This window comes from Dreissena polymorpha, chromosome 15 (genome assembly GCF_020536995.1).
Source record: "Dreissena polymorpha isolate Duluth1 chromosome 15, UMN_Dpol_1.0, whole genome shotgun sequence".
NCBI classification, from domain to species: Eukaryota; Metazoa; Mollusca; class Bivalvia; order Myida; family Dreissenidae; genus Dreissena; species Dreissena polymorpha.
In genome coordinates this window covers 28,027,347-28,049,659 of record NC_068369.1, presented here as the reverse complement: position 1 = coordinate 28,049,659, position 22,313 = coordinate 28,027,347, and the positions used below count along the sequence as shown (strand labels likewise).

General features: G+C 34.1%; 2 protein-coding genes across 3 annotated transcripts in view; one reads left to right on the top strand and one right to left on the bottom strand.

Moving 5' to 3' along the window:
- The window catches only part of LOC127860712 (uncharacterized), a 372,542-nt gene that overhangs the window by 297,674 nt on the left and 52,555 nt on the right, over positions 1-22,313 (top strand). The gene's annotated exons all lie outside the window — the stretch shown is intronic.
- Positions 15,727-22,101, bottom strand: LOC127859638 (perlwapin-like). Its single transcript, XM_052397144.1, has 4 exons — positions 22,023-22,101; positions 20,606-20,755; positions 18,380-18,520; positions 15,727-15,944 (listed from the first exon to the last, which is right to left on the bottom strand). The coding sequence occupies exons 1-4, from the start codon at positions 22,099-22,101 to the stop codon at positions 15,727-15,729; spliced, it is 588 nt and encodes a 195-aa protein (XP_052253104.1).

Sequence of the window (22,313 nt, the reverse complement as noted above, 5' to 3'; positions counted from 1 at the left end):
ATGCAAATCTTTAAATCTACATAAAACAAGTAATATAAATAAACTTAAAACTTTATGTATAGTTTAAAATACGTAAGTTTATTTAACCCAAAGAGAAACTGCAACTTTGTAATGGAATGTTTACTCTATTTAACAATATACAAAAACATCGCAACGATAACACTGGCTTAATAATGTGTAGTTATTCAACAAAATTTGTTGTGCACTACAAACTTTCAACTGCCAGCATCAGACATGACCATCCGACGATCGGTTTGAAAAAATATTGTATCTTAACCTTTTTATTTCCTTTGCTATGATCCTTGGATAACAGATAATCATTTTTTGTTTTGAGCGTAACGGGTATTGTTTTTTGCAATGTATAAGGTTGATTAAACTCGATTTTATAGACACACGTGGTAAATATTTGTACAGGGGTTTCGTCTTAACCAGGAAGAACTTTGAGCTGAACGTGTGTACTCATAAATGTTAAATGCATTTAACAAGAACTAAACCATATTGAAATGTTTTTTGTGTGTTTGTTTTTGTTTTCCATCATGATTTTAGTTTTGTTACAACAAAGTCAACGCAAACAGGGAGCGTTTGCGTATGTGTTTTAAGACAAAGCTGTAGTTTGCACAGCAATTCTCTGTCCTGGTGAGTTTCGTTTATTATTTTAATGTGTATCTTCAACGAGTGATGTCGTATTCAATGTACGATACATGAACCTTATAGGAAATTATATAACATATATTAAAATGTACGTGTGTTGAGATATATAAAACCAATACGAGTATCTTGCTTTAATGATATGTTCGTCTTATAATTTATTATTAATTGTTTATTCTTCGGTATTTAAGTACGCCTATATAACGTGCAATTTTCATGAAACGTTAACATCGCAATATTTGTATCACATTATATTGAATCACCCCACACAAGTCAGGTCTTTCTCCGTCTTAACCTCCATCCCGTATGCTTCTGATCTTTCAAAGAGTTAATTTCCGAGGTCTTCTAGTTCTCTGCTGTTTCCATCCATGTCTTCATCGAGTCTCAAGTACGAGATCGGTCTTCCATTTATAAAGATAGAGGTGTGGTGGCGTTGACCACTCCTGCAGATTGTCCTGACTTCAGACTGCGGCAATGCCTCCTTCAGCTCTGCCTTATGTTTGGAAAGACTTTCTTCGTCTGTTTTTGGACTGGCTTCGTTCTGAAGAAGACATGGGTCTGTTGGATGCGGGTAGTTATAGACGTCGCTGCAGTTTTTAGTCCACCTTTTCACTCTCGGTCAAGATGTTCCTGTTAGCGTTTGCTGTAATACTGGCCTAAGACTTACTTGTCTTTAACGTACTGCAGGCCGTCTTAAAGCTGTCTTTGGTCAATTTAAGTCCATGTTGATACATTGTTCCTCAATCTACTTATATTTTGACTCTTTCATCTTGTTCCTCGCCCCACTGTTCGCTTTCGGCCATTCTGTCCTATATTCATATTGGTAAACTGGACAATTAAAAAATCACATATGAACCAGTTCGTATAAGAGCGTGACTATTAATTTACAATTATTATTTCAAAGGATGCAATTAAAATAACTCAACAGGTATTTTCAGGGACTGTCAACCGCGATTGACGAAAAAACTAAAATTTTAAAATACAATATTTTAACAATTATTAGTTTATTATTAGTTTATATTGATTAAAATATCACGACTGGTATATAACATTACTTGAAAAAAAAATGTCAGTATTTTCGGTAATACAATTTCGCAATGTGAAAAAAGAACATCGCAAAAATGGGTAACTGGTAGTTATCTGGTACCTGTATACCGTAAAATGTATTACCTAATTAACTGAAAATATGAAAAACTAACAACTTGTTTCAAGTAATGTAATACATGTATTATGATCAGTCGTGATATTTTAATCAATATAAACTAATAGTTGTAAAAACACGGTATCGTAGAACTTCCTTTGTTCGTCAATCGCGGATGACGGTCCCTTTTTAAACATTAAAGTAATGATGCAGTAAGACCATTTACAAAAACGATGTTTTTCTTTCGGACACTTTCGCTGAAACCGAACATTAAACTCATGCCTTAAATATACTGTTTTGATTTTTATGATGAAGAAGTACTAGTATTTGTTTTACAACAAAATCTTAATTAATGTAAATCTGAATTAGTTTTGGTATAACTAAATTTAGATTTTTTGTGTGTTTTCCTATAGGATAACAGCAAAAGTATGTTTGACTTACAAAACAAAATGCACACTTTTTTAACCGGTAGAAATAGCCCAAAATAGTGATCGTTTACTTCAGTTTTGCAAGTTAAAGCAGAAGCTCTGATTTTATATTAATCGTGGTAGGCTCTCCGCTAGAATAAAAACATTGTGATATGATTTGATTTTCGTAACACTGATTAAATTATATCCTGTTTAACTTGTTCGTATGCAAAAATAACTAGTTTACCCAACAATCACAATGTTTAAGAAACAATTTGTTTGTGGGTATACTTTCATAAACGATTCAATATGTTCTGAAGGTTAAACGCTATTTCAACGCCTCTTTAATCCTCATCATACAAAGACAATATCATTGTACTTTCTTCGCGTCATATGCGAACATTCAAGCATCACACTTTTTAACGATCGTGGATCTGCAGTCGAAAGAAGGTATACCTGTGACTGAAATATTGTTTCAAACGCGCGAAACATTTATTGAATCTTGTTTTTAAAGGATATACAATTATCCAAATTAAATATTCCGAGTTGACCCTGCTGCAATAGAGAAAAGTATTGAAATCACGGACATACTATATCGGACTAAATTTTTTTCACACTTAGTGCATTTAGTAACAAAATAATATCCCATTAACCTCATTATATAACAAAACGCTTCTCTTATTGAATCAATTTTAATTATCAATACATACAAATATACCTTGCAAAATAATTTTAAGGTAACGTTTTAAATAGGCTTTATGTCGATGGCAGCTTCACATAAATTAAGAGTTCCTTAATGATACTTGTCAACATATTTTAAAAGCACCTATGTCAAATAATTGCAACCACTGGACACAAGGCGGACAATACATATTAACTCTATATACTACATCGACTGTCCTTTACAGCTATGCCTAAGCGGTATCTGCATACTAAGAGAGGCCAGACTACGGGATACTCTCATAGGTCGCTAGAAAAGTGAGTAAAAGCAAGTGAAAATGGCCAATCGGTATGACAAGCTGTAAGTCGATTCGAAGTATCAAAGTCTACAGTTGGCGATCGTGTATCTGGAAAGATTGCACTAAAAACTACACATGGTCGGCCCCCCAGCTTTACCAGTACTTGTGGAAACCAAATTTGTCAATAGCATAAAGATGAATTAGGCGTTTGACAAAGGCCGGCGACAAATTATTGGACGTACGCATGTGCTCCGCTCAAGAACATAGCTCAAAACCAGCTATACAAATTTTCATAGAGGAAAGGACTAATTCGAGGGTTTAAAGCTGCGGTATCCGGAGTAATTTCTTCGTAAACCAGAGGAACTTACAACTGTGCGTGTAGAAGGTATTTCGCTGCGCATCCCAAACGAATCTGGAACTGCGATAAAACGGGGTTCAACATAGAGCATAACCCTGTTCATCATCATCATCATCATCTTCTTCGTCATCATCATCATTTCCTTGACCGGTCTGGCAGTTGTTGGAAATGAGGGACGACGATACAATTATCCTCCTTCAGTCAGGTCTGTTGTGTGCTTCTGAGAGTAATTCATCCATGGTTAGGGATTCCATTCTTTTAAATTATCAATCCAGCTTTTGTTATGACGGCCTCGTTGGCGACCTCCCTCTAGCTTGCCCTGGGGAACAGTCTTATACAGATAGTCGTGCCTAGCAAAGTGTCCAAACCGAGCTAGCTTTCGTCGTTTGACTTTCGCTAGTAGGGGCTATTTTTGACCAACAAGTGTTTCAGTCATGTTTCGGACGTACTCGTTTGATGTGTGCCCCTTGTAGGAGATACGGAGCAGTCTTTGGTGACATTAAGAGTACTTGAAGCTGGTCATTTCTTCTAATTTTTTTACCGTTCATGTCTGAAGTGGTGATGTTCACCATGATATTCGACTTCTCTGTGCTGACCTTACTGGTGCCACCCATGAGGTGAATGTCGTCAGCGATTCTCAAGTTGGGGATAAGTCTTCCACCGATGGAGATAGAGGTGTGGTCGAAATGAAGAGTCTACTGCATTATCTTCTTGAATTAAACACTATTGACTGAAGAAGTTGATAGAAAATATACAACTACTTCCGAATTCTTAATACCACGCAACTAGAATGGAACCTCAAATCCAAAATAAATTATAATTCACGGTTATTAATGCATGTTTACTTAAAATATAGAATGTTGGATTGTTTGTTCGCTTATTGATGCGTGCAAAAACGCATTAGTCATAATACAAGTATTATTAAATAGATACAACAAAATATTTACACCGCTGAAAGTCAATCATTTGCTTCTTGTGCAAGGAATTTTATTATGATCATGTTTATGAGTTGAGCTACACCCGTCATTTATATTTGTCCCTTGATTATGCCATATAAACGACTTATTTCATTATATAAAACCCCATCACATTCTGATGACAGCATATCATTTACAAAAGTGTGCATAAGTGTGTTTAGTTCTAGAGAGGTGGCTATAGATTTCTTATTTATTTATTTTACCCGCTAGTTCTACACAATTTGTGAAATTTACACCAAACATATATGCAAAAGTATTAGCTTTATGTTGTTTAATGTTTGACTTTTTCAAATATTAAAAATCTACTTCAAATGCATTTTACAACAACAACAAACAACAACAACAACTCAGGATATAAATGTACTAGCGGATATGTTGCCGTTGTGTTCATAAGTAAAAAAAATATGTATGTATATATGGTTCAGGTGTCTTAGTGTTTTTTTTAAACTTGAAAAGCATTAAATCATAAACACAAAAACTGAGAACGGATAGCTGTAGCTAGTTTTGCAAGAACAACGTTTGTCAATTTCATTTTGTGCCGAAATTTTCGAATATTTTAAATTTGATATTTTCATATATAGCCTTCACAGTAAATCATCAGAGATTTCACTGTATTTTGGAAACACATATTAAAGTTAACTGTAGTATATGTTGATGTGAATTATTATGTGTAATATTTTGTTTTGTTTTTTGTTCGTCGTTTATTGTCAGAAAATTGCTTGTGCACGTACTTTTATCAATAAAAGCCAAATGAGTATAGAGTTCATCATATGCTCGGAAATTTATGCTAATCATTTAATTTCTTATAACAAAATCAAGTGAAGCCAAAAATGTGCTCCAGAAATATACATTGAATTATTTTATAATCGATACAATATTGCTCTTTGATAGTTTGTTTTCGACGAATCCATGGCTATAAAGGTATGTATCAAGTCTTTTCCAAATCATCTCAAGTATGATGCTGGTATAATATCCGTCTAAATACGAAACATAATCAGAGCTCCAGATAATTTTTTCACCCGAGGCGTATTTCACTCATGAAAGTTTTTATTGATGAGTAAAAAAAATTAAATCCGATAATTTTAAGGAGTATTTATGTTCAAAGGATCAGAATAATAAATTGTACATGTAATGCTAACTCGCTATAACAATCAGTCTTGTACACAAGAAAGCAATCACTTTTATCTTATTTAACAGTTTTTCTGACTTTTTAGCCCTTGGCTTATAAGCAGCCATGATTCACTTTTTCCGTCTTGATTTGGCAAGCCACTGTTTAGCAAACACTGTGCAGCCACCATCAAATCTTCTAAGCTTGGCCCACACAACTAATTTATAATATTATATGTGTATTTTGGCGCCATTTAAAATGTGCTTGAAGGTAAAATGTTTTTCCATAGTGCCACACAAGAGATGAACTGATAGCAAAAGTTATATGGTTGAAATTGGGCGATTCGGGTTTTATCGAATGTGATGTCAAATGTTTTCACCATAAGCCTTTATCGATTCTCAATAATGCAGCGGGGAGCCCGTTTTGTCAGCATCGGCCTTTACCGTGGGCCTACATTAAATGATACCGTTCTGACTGAGGAGTAAATAAGTTCGGGAACCACATTCTATACATAGATATTGATATCACTACGTTTTTACCGGTGTGGACACAATGACGGAAACCAGTCATGTTTAGATGAATTAATATGCATGTATAAACGGCTAATACGCATTGAAATTGCACACGATGCGTAATCCGAATTTAGTCAGAAGTTTTTTACTCAACAAAATTTTACGTTATGCGTATTTTATTTTTTGTCATGCGTATTTTACGCAAATACATTTCTTATCTGGCCCTCTGAACATAATTAAGTGGATAATTGGATGTGATTTTAATTATATTAAGAATGTACGTGCATGTTATCTGATAAATGAATTCATTTCAAGCTGAGGAATTTATTTATCTTAAATAAGCTCGGATGTAAAACATTTAATTTGAAACTATGATGTTAAACAATTGATGTGTATGTGATGAAAGTAATAACATTCAAATTTCTTAGTTAAATGTTCATGCATTTGATGTTCGTTGGTGGATTTTCAAAGTGGTTGTGCGCATTAAATTTCAAGTCTTCTGAACTAATGTTTTATATTTATGATTTAAATAATATCGAGAATTGAAAAGGAACGAAGAGGAATATTAAAAGAATACAATATGCATTTTATCAAACCTAATGATAATCGCCATCTGGTATTTTGAGCGACATATCGTTTCCTATAGGTTTATAAATATATCACATTATTTCAAAATCCTTAATCTTAGCGCGATATGAAGTGTTGGCAATGACCTAGATATACAAACACACCACGTGACAGATACAAAGACCGAACGAAGGAGTCATATAAAAAGTAACCAAGCCTTTTCGTGTGCATTATATGATGTTGGATTTGATTATCTAAAAGTGTGCGACCATGCACATATGTCGACATTTTAAGTCGAGTTTGGTATAATCATTGACTATAAAGCTCGAAAACAATTCACAACTAATGCTGAAAAATTTCACTTGTGCATTACCGTCATATTGTCGCACAGATATACGAGACGTGTGTTACCTAACTTGTAGTCCAGTTTAAGGCGTCATATAAACAAAATAATATTTGTCCAAAGGTTAAGCCGCCCATAATGACATTTTTAACAGATTAAACCGCCAGTGACTGTATAGATTCAAATAAAGATATTTAGATTTCATTACAAGGTATAATTTGTTTCGGATTGTTGTGAATACTTTACACGCGACTGCATGCGTTCGATTAAGGATATATGCAAAGGCTTAACTGTTTGGGCATGTGAATAACATTGGTTACATCCGGCTGCATAGTTGTTTATAAGCTTTAATCTATAAAGCGTTCAAACAGTGGGTCTCATATATTTTGTGTTTTTATCTTTAAAGAACTAAAAGTAATTATGGCATTGATCTTTTTGATGGTGAATATATCATAAATTTTAATCAAGGACATCAAAGAGAATCCTGTTGACTTTTTTCGCGGAAGTTTTTCTCCTTGCGAAATGTAAGCTGACTCACCCCTATATTCATACAAGGTGTTGAGCCAAATTTGATGATTTATTTCTCAGTGCTATATTTTTAAATGATGATTTATTTATAGATAAAATGAAAAAAAAAACTATGTGCAAACTGCAACAAAAACAGCCAAGCGCGAATCGTTGAAATATATATGTTGCATATTTATAAGCGCGCGTTCTTCAAACAAATATATTATAATAATTTGCAGAAACAGCTAATGTATGTGACTCGTAAATATGAAATATTCATAGATTGTGAACAATTGTAATTCTTTAAGTTCATATGATACTTCTTGATAATGAATAGGCAAAATCAGGTGTGGGTTATTTTGTTGAGCCAAATTTTCTGAAAATAGTTACTGTAAAATGTCTGGAAATGGACGTGCATAAACGCTGTATAAGTAATCGTTACAAAGTTCCCGCTTCAGAACAACATGATGTAACACAAACGCTATGTTTTCTTGCACTATGTATTATTATATTAATGCAAAACGAATACGTTGCTATGATGGTGCACCGATGCGTTAACCACGCTCGAAAAGTCATGTTATATGGATTTAAACATCAACAACAATTTGCATATGGTTAAATTGTTACGCAACCATTTGACTTCATGATTTTAGTGACTTAAAATCTTTCTGGAAATTGGGCTGCATAAACGCCGTGTGCAAAACTCAATGCTACACCGAACATCTCCGACCACACACCACTAATTATCGTAGATTTTTGTTCTACTACTACCTACCAAAAGTAACCCAACCCTCTCCATATTCCATTATTTTTTGCAAATCCCTATTGTAAATATTGCCAAAATTGTATAATTTACTAAATGAGATTGTTATGTTGAACTTATTGTCTATTTTGTATACTTGGGTGAAATAAACAATATGTTCTTTTCTGAGCCCGTATTCACCAAACAATTATTAGACTTAAGTCTCAGAATAAAGAAAATTCTTTAAATTAGAATATTCAATAATTTCTTTAATTTTGAGTCAAACTCTGCAGTTAGCATCTCTATCTATATTATTTTTCATAAAGAACATTTTGTTAATGACATTATCACCAGTAGAGACCTGTATATATTCAAACATTGAACACATTTTTCTTGGTTCTAAGTCTATTTTTTATTCTTAAGTCTATGAATCGGTTGGTGAATACGGGCCCTGTTCTGTAAAACTTAATATAACTATTGTTACAAGCATGTTACTGCCGGCGTGGTATATCAATTACGTTGACGTCATAATAAATCTTTGTTTTACTTCCATCGCATCTGTACTCCTGACGTTGAGTTATTCGACAATAATCTTAACAATATAACAATATTATTTCGTATTTTAAGTCAGTATTGTCGTAAAATGCATACGTTTACAAAATGCAGTCATATCGCCATATATTTATATGGATTTCAATACAAATTAAAAACCTGATGCGAGATTCGAAGGTCGAGCACATTTACAAAAGTACAAATAACTAAAAAATAAGCATAGCTAACTCCACGGCATACTTAGTGTATCAGTCTAAGTGATAGAAGTTTGTTTACTAAAGATTTACAGAACGGATATACTGTGATAAAACAAGTATGTAACTACATAACTAGAATATGTTTTAAACATCATAATGATAAACTAACAATTACCCGAATGTATGTCTTTCTAGATCTGTAGAATATGATGTTTTAAATTTAACAAAGGGAGTTTTGCACCGCAATACTTTAAACATTGAATGTAATGGTTGCTTCCCTTGTTATAAGTTTTTAAATGAAACTTAATAGGCTCTTCTATTAGTATATATACCGTGACATCACTACCATTTACTACGTTACTGTCATCTGTATACGGATGCGTAAGCGCACTTATCTAATGTGCATTTACTACGCCATTATAAAAGGAAGACAAAATAAATCCATTTTGCAGTTAAGTCAATACCTTTTGTTCACCTCAATTGAAGGCTAAGACATATTCCAAAATACGTAAAACCTCCAGTAATTCGATAGACAATTCAATCATTTAAAAATAACTTAAAATGCCTAACAAAGTTCCCGGCGCGGTTGCCTTTATATAGAGAGTAATGCCCATCTATCACGCACAGCTCATTACCATGGATGTATGTATATAAAAGACACCTGTGGGCACAATAATAGCCTCTCTGAAATAATCCAACTCCCATCTACTGACCCTCCGAATCGCTTTGTTGCGACTGGTAAATTATTTTTCATCGGTAATACGAACCACATAAAATGTTTTCTGACAAACATTAAAAAGTGCAACTATTCCAAAAATGTATGATTTTGTGCAATGGAAAACGTCTAGATATATGCAAATATATAAATCTATATTACACAGGGCTATAAATAAACTTAAAGCATTATGCATAAATTGAAATACGTTAGTTTATTTAACCCAAAGAGACACTGCAACTATGTAGTTCGTGGTATGTTCACACTATTCAACAATATACCAACAGAAGCGATAACACTGGCTTAAGAATGTGCCCTATATCAAGTTAAAATGGTGTGAACTTCAAACGTTCAACTGCCAGCATTAGGTAAGACAAACAGTAAAATAATAGTGCACCGTAATCGTTTTACTTCCTTTGATATAATTGTCCATTCAAAACATCCGCTTTAGGTAGGATACAGATTTTTCTCATTTTTTTGTTTTGAGCATTTCTCCACAATAGACAAGCAAATTGATCTCAATGGTAACGGGTATTATGCGATGTATTATGCTGCGTTAACATTAAATTCACGGCAGTCCCGTTTGTCCAAAACGTATCTCGCCGTGTGGCTGTTGCAATTTTTACCTTTAATCCAAGGTGTGCTAAGTTGTGCTAAGTTTCCTCACGGTTTATCAAGGTTTATCAAGGTATCCGTGACGTGCCGTCGAAGCGAAAACGCGGCCCTTCGACGGTGTGCTTAGTTTTCATCCACGGTCTGCCACGTATCTATTAATGTTGCTTCAAGGTACGATGCGTTCTGTGAAGTTCCCGCACGTTGTTTGCGTTTGTCATGAAGGTCTGATACGTTGTACAAGTTTGTCATTCATTTGTCAGTGCGGATCAAACGTAGGCATCCGATTTTGCTCCCGGTATAAAAGAAGACTCTCAAGCAAGAGTATTTATTATAACAAAATAATTCCAGTGAAATGAATGTGAACGACGAGGATAATTTTGTGTTTGCCTTCTTATTTGCAGCATTTATACAATCATTGCGTTGTAAAGAGCTGAAATAAGCACAAAAGTCCGGGAAAATACGAAGAAGGACGCCAAGGTACCTGTTGGTTCGTCGATGGCTATCGGAAGCTAGAAGGCAGCAGCAAGGGTACTCTGATGCATTTCTTACCAGGGAACTCCTCAACAAAATATCAACACCTTTCAAAATTATCTGAGGATGCCCCCAGAACTATTCGACGAGATACTTGAAAGGATATTTCAAGTGATCTCAAGATAATATACGAAGTTGCGCTCTACCCTTACACCTGGATTGAAGCTGACACTGACTGAGGCATTTGGCTACATGGCTCAATTACTTGCCACTCTCCTATGCGTTTCGGTGCAGAAAGGCAGCCATATGTCATATGGTCCCTGAAGTATGCAGCGCTATTGTCCAGGCCTACAAAGACGAGGTTTAGTTTTCCCTGTTCCTGTGACACCCGATGAGTGGATATCTCCCAGGAATTTGAAGACAAGCTGAATTTGTCACATTAAGTTGGGGCTCTAGACTGGAAGTATGTTGCTTTTAGCCACCAAACACAGGACCCCTGTACCACAACTAAAAGATATTTTACCGTATTCCGCTCCTTGCATTACTAGATGCCCGGTATCGTTTCATATGGATTGAAGTCGGTTGAGTTGGACATATGTCTGATGCCCAAATCTTTAATGACTCTGAATTGTGTGAACTTCTTGAACAGTCTGGAAAAGGGTTCTCGCCACCATGTCCTCTTCCGAATGATGACCAGAATCAGGACATTCCACACTTCATTTTATATACTCATCTTCAGACCGCACGAATCGTGTCAGACCGTAAAACAACTCTACTGGCCGTAACGCATCTGCCTACAAGACGCAACACACCGTAACGGGTCGGATTAAACACGTAGCAAAACGGCTGTCAATTATCCTAGCCTGTCGTGGTAATCTTGGCAAAACGTAATAAAACGTTTCAAAACTTGATAGAAACTTAACATGTCGGGGAATGAATAGTATTTCCGTCAGAGTACGGACCCTTTTCGGGTTCTGTTACGGCCTGCCACGTACTGTCAAGGTGTGTTGCGTTTTAAAAGTTCTATCATGTTTGTCATTTCCGCCGTGGCTGCCGTGGCAAATTTTTGACGGTCCATTATTTTGGCACGGAAACCACGGTAATCCCGTTGTGTCACCTTTGGCTATCCCGTTCCCCTACGTTGCGTCACGTTCATCCCGTTTTTTCCACGGTGGCCCGAAATGTGATTGCCTTGGTCGCCGGGAACATAGTGTAAACGAAGCATTTGGTTGATTTAACTCGATTTTTAAGACATACGTGGTACATATTTTTAAAGGATTTTCGCCTTTTACCAGGAAAAACTTTTAGCTGAACGTATGTACTCATAAAAGCTCAATTAATTAATGAACAACTCAACAATGTTGAACAGGATTTTTGTTTTCAGACGAAGCTGCAGTTTGCACAGAAATGCTCTCTCCTAGTGAGTTTCGTTTACTACTTTAATTTTTACCTTTAACGAGTTATGCCGTATTCAATAAACAATGTAAATTATACAAAATTAATATTAAATTGATAATATATATGTCTTATGATTAATTACTCATTGTTTATTCTTCGTGATTCAAGTACTGTTTTGCCTAGAATAAAGAAATATATGTTTCACTGCAATTTTGTAATATGCTATATGGTAACCTGTCAATAAACATTAAGTATTCGCATTTTTTTCTAAAGCACGTACACTTACAATTTTGCAAAAAGTAAACATCGCAATATTGTTTTATACCTTCAAAAGTTAAATACCTTCAATTAAACAGAAAAATGAATACATTTCTACATAAATCGCCAGGAAATACAGTTAAGTCATCCAATTAAAATATGGTATTTTATTTGCACACACGAAATTATTTAATGTTGGTTTTCATACAATAGAATGCCATTCAGTCTTTGTTGGGTAAATCGTTTGTTATAGGACAGTCGGGCATATTGCAAGATGAGGACTCGGTTTTCGGGAGATGGATTTTTATCCGTATAAATAATTAGTAAGGTGGTTTAGCGCCACAAATATTACAGCATGCACCTGGCGGCCTGTAACCTGCGCAGGCTGGACATACGATCGAGTCACATTTCACTTTTCCGCCTGTACACGTGCATCGCTTACAGGGATCTTTAGGGTCGGTTGGTAGTTCTTCTCCTATAGGGGAAAGTTTAACAGAGATATTGTTTACCTCATAACTAACAGTTATAACAAGTATACATATACTTTTCTAAATAATATTATATTTATGGAGGCTTATTATAAACCATGTCTTTGTCATACCATGCGATGTAGATTTATGGCAGATTTACAATAATTTCTTTACGCGTTGGAACTAACGTTGTACCAAGTTTTATGAACCCGTTCTTCGACCTATTTTTATACAGAAATACTAGATCCTTAACTGATGTATGCATTTTATTTGTGCTTATGGCGTATTGAGCAATGATGTTTTCTACATGTACATATTAATTAGGGAAATATATGTTTTGCACGACATACACGTTTGCATAACTTTAGTAACGTTCAGTCTTCACACATTGAGAAGTATGACGATTGTTTACAAAAAAGCATCATTAAACATGTTTATCTTTGTTAAGCGAAAATTCAATCGACTATGGTTATATTGTTTGACGAGATATAGCCATGTTAAGTACAAATGTGTACAATTATTAGCATTATCAACGAGTTCTTGTGAATCATTTTCGGCAAAATAAGTATAAGAATGTAACTTATTACATTAGCCGTCAACAACGCAAGTCTGCAACGCAAACTTTTCTAATAACGTTTGATTCATTTTATATGTGCTTAAGGCGTACTTAGAATTATGTTTTCTACGTGTGCATATTATTTTTGGAGTCACAAACGTTTTCCTCTATCATAAATTAATATATAATGTAATAAATGTTAATGTATATTAAATTAATATGTAATTTGATAAATGTTCATGTATATTATATTTAAAAATGGATGGCCCACATGTTCGTTTTCATATAAAAAAGAGATTTTTTTGCACGACATACGCGTTTGCATATTTATTTCACTTCTGTAACGTTCAATCCTTACGCATTGTACATGATGACGCATTTGATATCTCGATTGTTTGCAACCATTCCATAATTGAAAGGGTTTATCGTTGTTACGTTAAAATTCGGTTGACTGTGGTTATATTGTTGTGCGAGATGTGACCATGCTTAAGTTTAAAATTATTAGCATCATCAACGAGTTCTTGTTACAAACAGTAAAATAATACTTCGCTGCAGAATAATTATAAGAATGTAACATATTACATTAGCCGGTAATATATGTATGTTTGCAACGCATACTTTTATAATAACGTTTAAATTACCTTCTTTGTACGTTTTGCCGTTAACTAAACAACCAGTGAAGCTACCTGGAATAATCAATGTATGTATTACTTAACTTCAAGTTTTTTTTTATAAATATTTACATAGTGTATTAATGTAAATATTATAGGATTGTTAGCTTAGAGAAACAGCTGTCTTCACGCAGGCAATCCGACGTTAAACGAATAACAAAGAAAGTACGCGTAACCTAAGAAATCGATTGGCTTTAAGCCCCATCTTACCGTCTGGAATATAACAGCTGCGGCCACATCCGGTTGAGCAACATTTCTCTTGCCCAGGGCAATCAAAGTCTGAATCGCACGATGTTACGCATGGTAACAGGTTTCCGGGTGGAAATTTGGGGCATGTTCCTGGCTTATCTGTAATCACGAATACAGGACATTGGCACTTTCTATGTTTCATAAAAGAAAACCGCAAAGGAAGGATAGTAAATGGAAGCGTAGTTTAGATTTAATAAATAAATTAGAAAACAATATATAAAGAGTACAATTCAAACAACCTTGACAGGCAATAAGAGTACATAGCGGTATTCCATTTCTGCATGTGCACGTATTGCAGTCAACTTTGAAGCTCTCTCCATCTTGGTATATTTTGCCATTAGAAATACAAGGTTTTCCGCCTGTAAATGCATTGTTTTGAAATTGTAAATTCGACAAACACCAATAGCATGAGCATATAGTTACAAGGAAACTAAATCTCAAAACTTAATTGGAAACTACCCACAACACTCAAAAGTGTTAACATGGCTTATTATAATATCAAATAATTCATACAATAATATTAAAAATATATGTGTTCTAGTTTGTTTTGATATGTTGGTTTTCATTCAACGGTTTTGGAGCTATTGTGTCATCACAATATTGTTAAATATGTATTGTTTTATTTGGATCTTCTACACTACATTGAAGCTTGTCGGAATTCATAAAAAACACTATATATCGTCGTCTATAACATTACCAATTATTTCACCGCTGTTCTGTTTTTATAACATTTTTTCATAACAAGTTTATATAAAAAGCTAAACCCGGAGATACATATTGTGACTTTAACTGAAACAGTTCCGCAGATATTCATTACCAACACTTTAAAAAAAATCAGGAAAAACAGACGTTTTCATCGAATTTTCTTCCATCGCCTTTAATATGTATTTCAGTAAATACCTGTACCTATGAACTTGATTTTAACTTAAACCGTGCCGGCATTTTTTGTATTGCCTAAACTGATTTAATTTCAAAATAGAGTAGCAATTTGAAGTACAAAATAAAAAATAATAATAGTCAGTTAACCTTCACTTATATAGTAATTTCAATACAGTCAAATTTATGGTCTTAAATAAACATTTTTTGTTTCAGGAACAAAAGATTTTTGCAATTGGACGATGTCACAAGAAGATAAAAAATAGAAAGATTTAAATATATTCCTTTTCAATGCCGACCACTCTAAAAACACCACAGGCGTTTATCAAAAAATTCTTGACAAATACGTCATATATATTTTTTTTAATCATGCAAATAAATAAAAACAGTAACAATAGAGTGCATAACAGTCAACCGATATATAACAAGCTATTTCTTACCAGAGCCACCACAGACTTTCTTAGTACAGGTAACTTCTCCACTAAAACCGCATGTGCAGTTGTTACAATCTTCCATGAAGCTTTCACCCTCTTTGTACTTTTTCCCCTTATAGAAACAAGGACATACGAAGCAGCACTCCCCTGGTGGTTTATACTGACCCTCGCAGAAGATTGCAAGACACGCTACACTAGCACACTTGTCCGGAACTGAATAGAAATGGTGCACACAATGCATCAACACCAACAATTCATATTTGTCTTATAATTGTTAAAAAATACAGAATCAATATGAACAGGTATTCATGTAATGAAACGATAAATAAACCTTTGAAAATGACCGTTTTAAGTCTTAGTAGCAAATCAACATTTAGTTTTTCTCTATACGTACAGTAAACGACATAATTTTGGAACGATCGTTCATATGTTCGTTCTTTCATTATAAACACCTAAATTAATGAAGCATTATCTGATTGACATACAGGATACGTACACTTGACCTATGGACCTTGCACTACAAGGTACACAATCACTGTGAAAAGGAACTGCAAATATACAATCTTTAATTAGTTATTAGTTTTCACTTTTTTATTACCCAACCCGATATGCGAATGCACTTACGTGGACATGCAATGCGTGTGCAGGCAGCATTGCCATTCGAACATTTACATGTATTACAGTCGTCTTTGAAGCTTTCTCCTTCTTTGTACACTTGTCCTTTATAATTGCATGATTTTTCTGAAAAATAAGTACATATTTATTGACTAAGTGTACATGCCCATTTTACACAATTCCAAGAAATGGTATCATCCACAATATCGATTGTGGCCTTTGTTTGCAATGGGTTTGTATTCAGGCACATTTATTGAAATTTAATGAACATATAAAATCATGACACTATTTCCAACAGCAACGGTATATTGAACTTTCATGCAATGACAACGCATTGTTTAATACCAGAATTAAATTACTAGAATCATGAAAAGTATGACATATCAGCAGTAAGAGCTATACAAAGATTTGAAACATGAATGAAACTTAAGAGTGTGGGTGATCTCGCGTTTTCTCACGGACCTCTGTTATCTGGCGTTATCAAACTTTTCTGCATATATAACAGCTTTAAAAAAAATAAAAATGAATTATCAAATAATACATATAGGATTTTTGAAATACGTGTCTCTGCATATTTATTAAGACAATATAGTACTTGTACTGCTGAGTTAACATATTTAAAAGTACACCGTTCAGTACTGCTTTTTCCAGACTCCTTTATCATTTTATTACATAATGTTATGATTAAAGTTTAATTTATAGAGGTGATATCAATATCGACAACCTGAAGTAAATGTTATAGCTTCGCAGTGATTCCATTTAAACAACATCGACAGGTTTACGGTATTCACATAATATGATCAGTGCATGTGCGACTTACATGAGAGCATATTATAGATCACTAATCTATACTTTCATAGTTATGATACAGAGCATTGTGTGATCGAATTATCCCTACCTTTACATAATTTAAGAGTGCAAACTGCTGAACCATTCTGACATGAACAGCCATTGCAATCGATATTGAACGTTTCACCATCTTGGTATATTTTGCCATTTGTCGCACACGGCTGTCCTATCCCTTAAACGAAATATTTGCACTTTGAACTGAAAACAAACCATACACCGATGTCTTTTAAAACTTGTTTAACAACCATACACAAACGCCTACATACATCACAAAAGAAAACCTCGTTAAGGAAAGTGTGATACAGACCAAACAGTCAATCGTCATTCTCTTACTTAACAATAAATTTTCATCGCACATTTTAATTTAACAAGAATGCGTAAATATGTTGTCTCGATACAATGTTGCTAATACGTGTGTATACGACAACTATTCGATATTATACCGACAAATAATGAACTGATTAAAACGGGACATGTTTTAAGCAGCGTTGGTAAGTTACATATACAATTTTGAAGATGTTTTGATAAATTTTGGGTCAGACTTATGTATGGGTAAAATATTCGATCATGTCCATACATCTTAACTCATTTATATGCCATTCATAGACCTTCTTATATGGTGATGATAATTTTATTGTAATATATGTGATTGCTGTGTTCCATGGTAGCATGCTTTAACAATATAACGAGAAACTCCAGCTGCTGGAGCAGTATTGCATTCTCATTATAAACAATGAGTTGGTATTTTATTTAAGGGAAGTGACCAATTGCCAAATCAGTGCAAAACAGCACAATACGAAACAACATACATACATAGAAGAATAAAGCTGGGGTCACCGCCTTGGAACGGTCAATGCAAAGCATTGGGGGTTTAAACCGGGTTTAGAGCGCTCAACATCAAACTTGGCCCAGCAATATTCATGATACATATAAGTGTAAACTTGACCTCAGATTATTGCAGCTCAAATTAAACAATAATATAAGGGAATTAAAACGCATTCAATTTAATTACCATTTAATTACTCAATAGCAGGAAGGAGACCAGAGCAACAGAATTAACTTTTTGAGGAACGATGAAATGAAATGACGAACAAGTGTCAACTTTATCCCTTCTTTTAGAAAAAAGATTCTAGAATATATCATGATATAGTTAATTTATATATTATCAATTTTTAATTTCCTACCAACAGGATTAGTGCACGAAGCATGACATCCGTTGGTACAGCATAATTGGTTTCCTGGACAACCATTGTCATCACCACACTCTACTAGACAGATCGTGATAGCGTTCGGGTCTGATGGAGGGCATCGACCGGGATTCCCTGCTGTGAGCATATAAGACGTATTAAGTACGTTTTAAAAGACCCATTAAACAAACTATTCGGGGAACGGACGCAATCACTACCAGACGGTCGCCACTATTTAATGCTTATAAATGTAAATTTATAGTGCGATCCTTGGTAACAAGTCATTGTACAATCGCCTCATATATGTGATGTTTTTACTTTTACTGTATATAGCACTTTTTTCTATACTATTAAATTAAATGTTAGGGTTCACAATTTCAAAACAAAACTAATAAAGTTAACCGAAACGAGAATACACATACATATTTATGCGCAGTCGTAGATTATCTTGTACGTGATAAGTGCGTGTAATATGCAGATAAATATACACATACATTTAAGGATCAATGTAATCGTATAGCACGATGTCATTAAATTGCATGGAGCACGTTTAAAGATATATATTAATTAATTTACACAAGCAGTTTTTCAGGGCTCTCTGTTAACTTCAAAATGTGTATATCTATTTTTTTACGTAAGATGCTTATCTTAATTTTCTGTTTAGAGTGTGCTGCTCTGTACTCTCTTGTCTATTATAATATCTAAACATAACTATTGTGGGCATAATACATTTTTGCTTTTTGCTTTCATTACCATGTAACCATTTTTCTCATTGTTATCACTTTGAGAAAAACTACTTACAAACATACATGGGATTATTGACTTCATTTTTTTTTAATATGAGCCTTCAATGAGCATTGCTGATTCGAACCTACCGCTGCCACCAACAGACAGATAAAAAAATCTGCGAAACTTGTTTTGTTGGTATAAGCTTAGTCATTGTAATATTCGGAAAAAAGGACAACACTTGTATGAAAAGGTTTTAAAATTGCTTCTTGAATATTCAACAAAAAGGATTACATTACAATCGTTATACTAGCAAAAATAATTAAAAATCATTTGAGTGATATAAAACTGTTATAGATCAACGCTGTCATCAACATGTTTTGGGCTGACAGCGCCTTAAATAGAGACAGTGGACGGCAAACAGTTTAATAAAACAGAATAGCTGATGTTGAAGAACCGATTGCGTCAAACATACATGGCGCGAACTACATAGATGTGTGACCGTTGCCTTACAATTTTAAAGACGGTAACAGTTTTTAACATTTAATAGCAATCAATAATCTGATATTTTTCTTAAACAAATACTTAAATTGTGTTAAACTTTCTCATTTTTTTAAAGTAAGATATTACATACATCACCTAAATGAATTATTTATACAAGACTTTCACATCTAATACTTATTTTATTAGGGCAATATTTCAAACGAAAATAATTTGTAATTAAATTAACAGGAGTAAAAAATATCTTTAAAATACTTGCATGACTTGATTCATGGGAAATTTTATTTTGAGCTGCTGTAACATTAATTTACTTGTGCATGCCATTTGTGTGCAACCAACTGTCCCATTATTGCACGTGCACGTGTTGCAGTCAACTTTGAAGCTTTCCCCATTTTGATATGTCTTTCCATTGTGAACACACGGCTTTCCTGTAACAAAATACTATAGTCATTATAATGAAAATCTATGGAAACCTTAAATGGAACAGATATACCCAGCCCACGTGTACGTTGGTAAACTCTAATATACTGAACCATTAATTAAAAAAATAGTTATGTTTGCAAACATAACTTGTGATACCAATAAAAAGGACCATATTAAAAATTGCCAAACATAATACAATGAAGCAGACGAACAGACAACATACGTATCATCAAATACATAGTTTATCTCGACATAAGATAAGAGTTTCCTTTTGAACACCTTCAGGTATTAAACTTATCTTTAAAGCTGTCACATTTTGTGGAAACATTTCCTTAATAATTACATGCGGATGCTTCAACCTATATTACAAATCATTTTATATTTACGTTATATATTCCATACTTGAACAGTTCTTTCAATCACAACCATAACCCGTTGACCATGCTAAACGCAGCGAATCATATTAATGCGTCAATGATCGAAACAATACGACATGCTGATTCAAAGTATCGAAATTTTACTATAAGGTCACTTTTGGTTTCTGTTATGCACCATTTGCCATGACATATTTACCTGTAACCTTTGGCCTTGTGCAACCGTACCCGCATCCGTTGGAGCAGCATTTTTCGTCCCCAGGACAGGCATAGTCTGATACACACCCCAAAATGCAAATCCCAGCCATGTCCGGTTGCAGAGCTGGGCATTCACCTGGTTTTTCCTTTGCTAAAATTTTAAAGATACGATTTATAAGTTATATTATGAAACATATCATTAACCGCAAGGCTCTGTGAAATGTCCGTTTAAAAGCTCAAGTTAAATTATGTCAAAGAATCTTCTGAAAGATAATATGACCAAATATACGAATGTTAAAGCACAAACTTATTTAGAAGAATGCAGAAAATGACTTAAAGAAAGAATATTTATAATCCTTCTGCTCATGGTGTATATGCAATTAGGTTATGTTTTTAACTATACTTAACTTATTGATATCATATGACGATTTTACATGTATCTTCTTTTTTCGATCCAATTTAATTGAATATAGCTGCTGATTAACATAGGTAAGGCTTTACTTCCCAAAACGGAAATGCTGCCGATCACCAGACGAACACATGACATTTGAATTTGCCACTTTGCTGACATTATCTCCGTAAAAGTTCGCGTTTTAAGCAATTGACACACACAACCGAACACGAAATACTTTTTTAGAAATAAATATAGTAATATACCTAAAACGAAACACATTTTTGGATTAATTTAGATAGTAGTATGCGCAATTGTATTAACGTTTGTTCCATACCAGAAAAGGTAAAAGAAAGCATCAATTATAATGAAAATATGTTTTGAATCAGCTGTGTACGTATAAACATATAATCCTTGATCGTTTGGACTGAAAACACCATACATTTGATGTATCAAACCAATTTTATACCAACCAAAACACGCCCATTCAAACTGCAACTGCACAAAAGGGAAAACCCCGAAAGGCAAATAGAATTGTGTTTATTAAACACATAAAACACATAACCATAAAGCCATTTGTGAACAACTAACACCCAAATAATTTTATTATAAATTTAAATTGTTCCAAGATGAGTTAAGTTTTGCTTGCGGTTTGTTTACACTACGTTGCTAATACAAAAGAATAACAGAGTTATTCTTTACATGTCAACATACACAAGCAGTTCATTTGAATTGGGACTCGTAATAAGCGTGGATAAGTAACATATTTTTGCACATGTTTTTACTATATTAGGGTAAGATTTATTTATGGATCAGACAATTAATTATTGAATAATCGACATTCCATGTTTTCTTTTGAAGTGGTAATACTATTTTAATAGTACGCGATGCAATATAATTGCTGTTTACTTTGTTAGGAGTTTATAACAAAACCAAAATTTGTTTAAATTCCTACCAACTGGATCAGTGCATGAAACACGACATCCGTTTCTACAGCACTTTTGGTTTCCTGGGCAGGTATTGTCACCTTCACACTCTACGAGACAGATGGTGATCGCGTCCGGGTCGGCAGCAGGGCATTGACCAGGTTTTTCTTCTGTGAACATATTAGGTCCGTGTTAAACATGCAAAGAAGCGTGTATTCTACTTTCCGAACATGTATGGTATAATTGACGTTAATCTGTTTTGTTAAAGCCTTGAATGTGAATTGTATAAGCGACATAACATCTTCCATCATTCTCGCCTATTTATATTGACAACGTTTAGGCACGACTATATTGGAACAGAGGGCAAATGACGACAACAAAGAATAAATACG